The 1,814-nt window shown below is 47.6% G+C and overlaps 1 protein-coding gene across 1 annotated transcript in view; it reads left to right on the forward strand.

Annotated features, from left to right (window-relative positions):
- The first annotated feature begins 597 nt into the window (after positions 1 to 597).
- The window catches only part of THRSP (thyroid hormone responsive), a 3,492-nt gene continuing 2,275 nt past the window's right edge, over positions 598 to 1,814 (forward strand). The window contains exon 1 of the mRNA XM_019524984.1: positions 598 to 1,120. Within this exon, the coding sequence (XP_019380529.1) occupies positions 702 to 1,097 (396 nt within the window). The 5' untranslated portion in view covers positions 598 to 701 and the 3' untranslated portion in view covers positions 1,098 to 1,120. The remainder of the gene's footprint in view (positions 1,121 to 1,814) is intronic.

The raw sequence follows: 1,814 nt of genomic DNA on the forward strand, positions 1-1,814 counted from the left end.
TAAACTTGAGGGATTTAGCCCTGAGCTTTTTCAGATGGGTTTTTCTTATTCTCTCCACACCTTGTTGTCATCTCCCCTTTGTTCTCCAGACAAACTGCTGCTCTTTCTCTCTGCATCTGGGCTTACTACATTGCATCTAGTCTGCTGGTCATTTGAGAAATGCATGTTTGCTGAGTTCTGCAATAAGGGCTTCCAGGGAGCTCAGTGCCAGCAATGGCAAAACTGAGTGAAAGCTTTGCAGTTAGGGTCAAGTCGGGGAAGCATTGCTCTTCTCAGGCTCTGTGTGGGGAAGCAGGATTCCAGATCCCAATTCTCCCTGTTTTGTCTGGAAGATCTGTTGCAATCAGCTGCACGCTAGATTTCCATGCAGCCGCTACTCTTGCAAACCCTTTCTTATCTCTGCACTGAAAGATAAGGTGACCGCTGAATGTGTCAGTTTATGGTCAAGTTAGGGATCATTTTGGGTGACCCTCATCATGGTGCCAAACAGATGACTAAGCAGACTCTGACCCCCACTGCTCAGCATTTTGATTAGCTACATATAGAGGAGTGTTTGGAGATGATAGCACCACCCTTTTTTCACTTTCAAAAGCTTGCTGGGCTTATTCTCTCCCACCTTAGCACCAAGCAAGGTGCAAGGCTTCAGCACTGTTTGCAAACAGTCTTTAGCTCAGATCTGGTGTCAGAAGAACTGTCTGGCCATGGCCATGGAAGAGTACTTCTCTGCTGTCCAAAAAATGGAACAATTGGTCTTGTTCCCCAGTCTCCTGAGAGGGGTTTTCGAGGAACAGGATGACACAGCCACTGCTGATTTTGGTGAAAAAGATTTGTATGAGCACTACCTCCAGCTGAAATCAATCAAACTCACCGTGGAGGGTGGCCAAGTCCCCAGAGAGAAATGCAAACTCCCTGTCACCAACAAAGAGGAAAAAAAAGAGAACAGAGGGGATGCCAATCTTGAAGAGCAGTTTTATCACCATTTTACAGGCTTGTACCATGTTCTGATGACCCTGACCAAGAAAGTCAATGCATTGACCAGAAAGTACAATGATATTATTGGAGAGATCAATCAGAATGATACCGTGATTACCTGGTGAAATGTCCGCCGTTACCTTCAAAGGTAAGACCTCAGAGAGATGGCATCATGGGGTGCATACACATATACTAATTTTCTGATGGTTAACTTTTTTAAAATCAACTTTAAAAAAAGTCGGGGGTCCAAGAAGAGTGGTTGTTCCTTAAGCCCAAAGGGAGGTAATCCCAACACAGATCAAAGGGGACAAGAGGGCGCAAAAGCCCCCATGGCTCACCAAAAGCATCCGGGAACATCTCTTAGCTAAAAGGGAGGTGCACACCCAATGGCAGGGAGGGGCCATCACCAGGGAGGACTATATCTCCATTGCTCGGGGCTGCAGGGGGGCTGTGAGGAAGGCCAAGGCGGAGATGGGACTGGGACTAGCGACCCAGATAAAGGATATCAAGAAGTCCTTTTTTAAATACATAGGGGGCAAAAAGAAGGTACCGGGTAACGTGGGGCCCCTGCAAGACACACTAGGAAATCTGGTTGTCACACCAGATGACAAAGCTAACCTATTTAACAACTTCTTTGCCTCCATTTTTCTGAGCAGAGACTGGATCACCCCCCCACTGGGATGCCTGAAGCCCCCAGGGGAGGCACACCTAGGCCTAGGGTCAGTAAGGATCTAGTCAGGGAACTTCTGGAGGGACAAGACATATTTAAGTCAGCTGGTCCTGATGATCTCCACCCCAGAGTGCTGAGGGAATTAGCAGAGGTCATTGCAGGACCCCTGGTG

The sequence above is a fragment of the Gavialis gangeticus genome, unplaced genomic scaffold (genome assembly GCF_001723915.1).
Source record: "Gavialis gangeticus isolate Ggan-Ray unplaced genomic scaffold, GavGan_comp1, whole genome shotgun sequence".
NCBI classification, from domain to species: domain Eukaryota; kingdom Metazoa; phylum Chordata; order Crocodylia; family Gavialidae; genus Gavialis; species Gavialis gangeticus.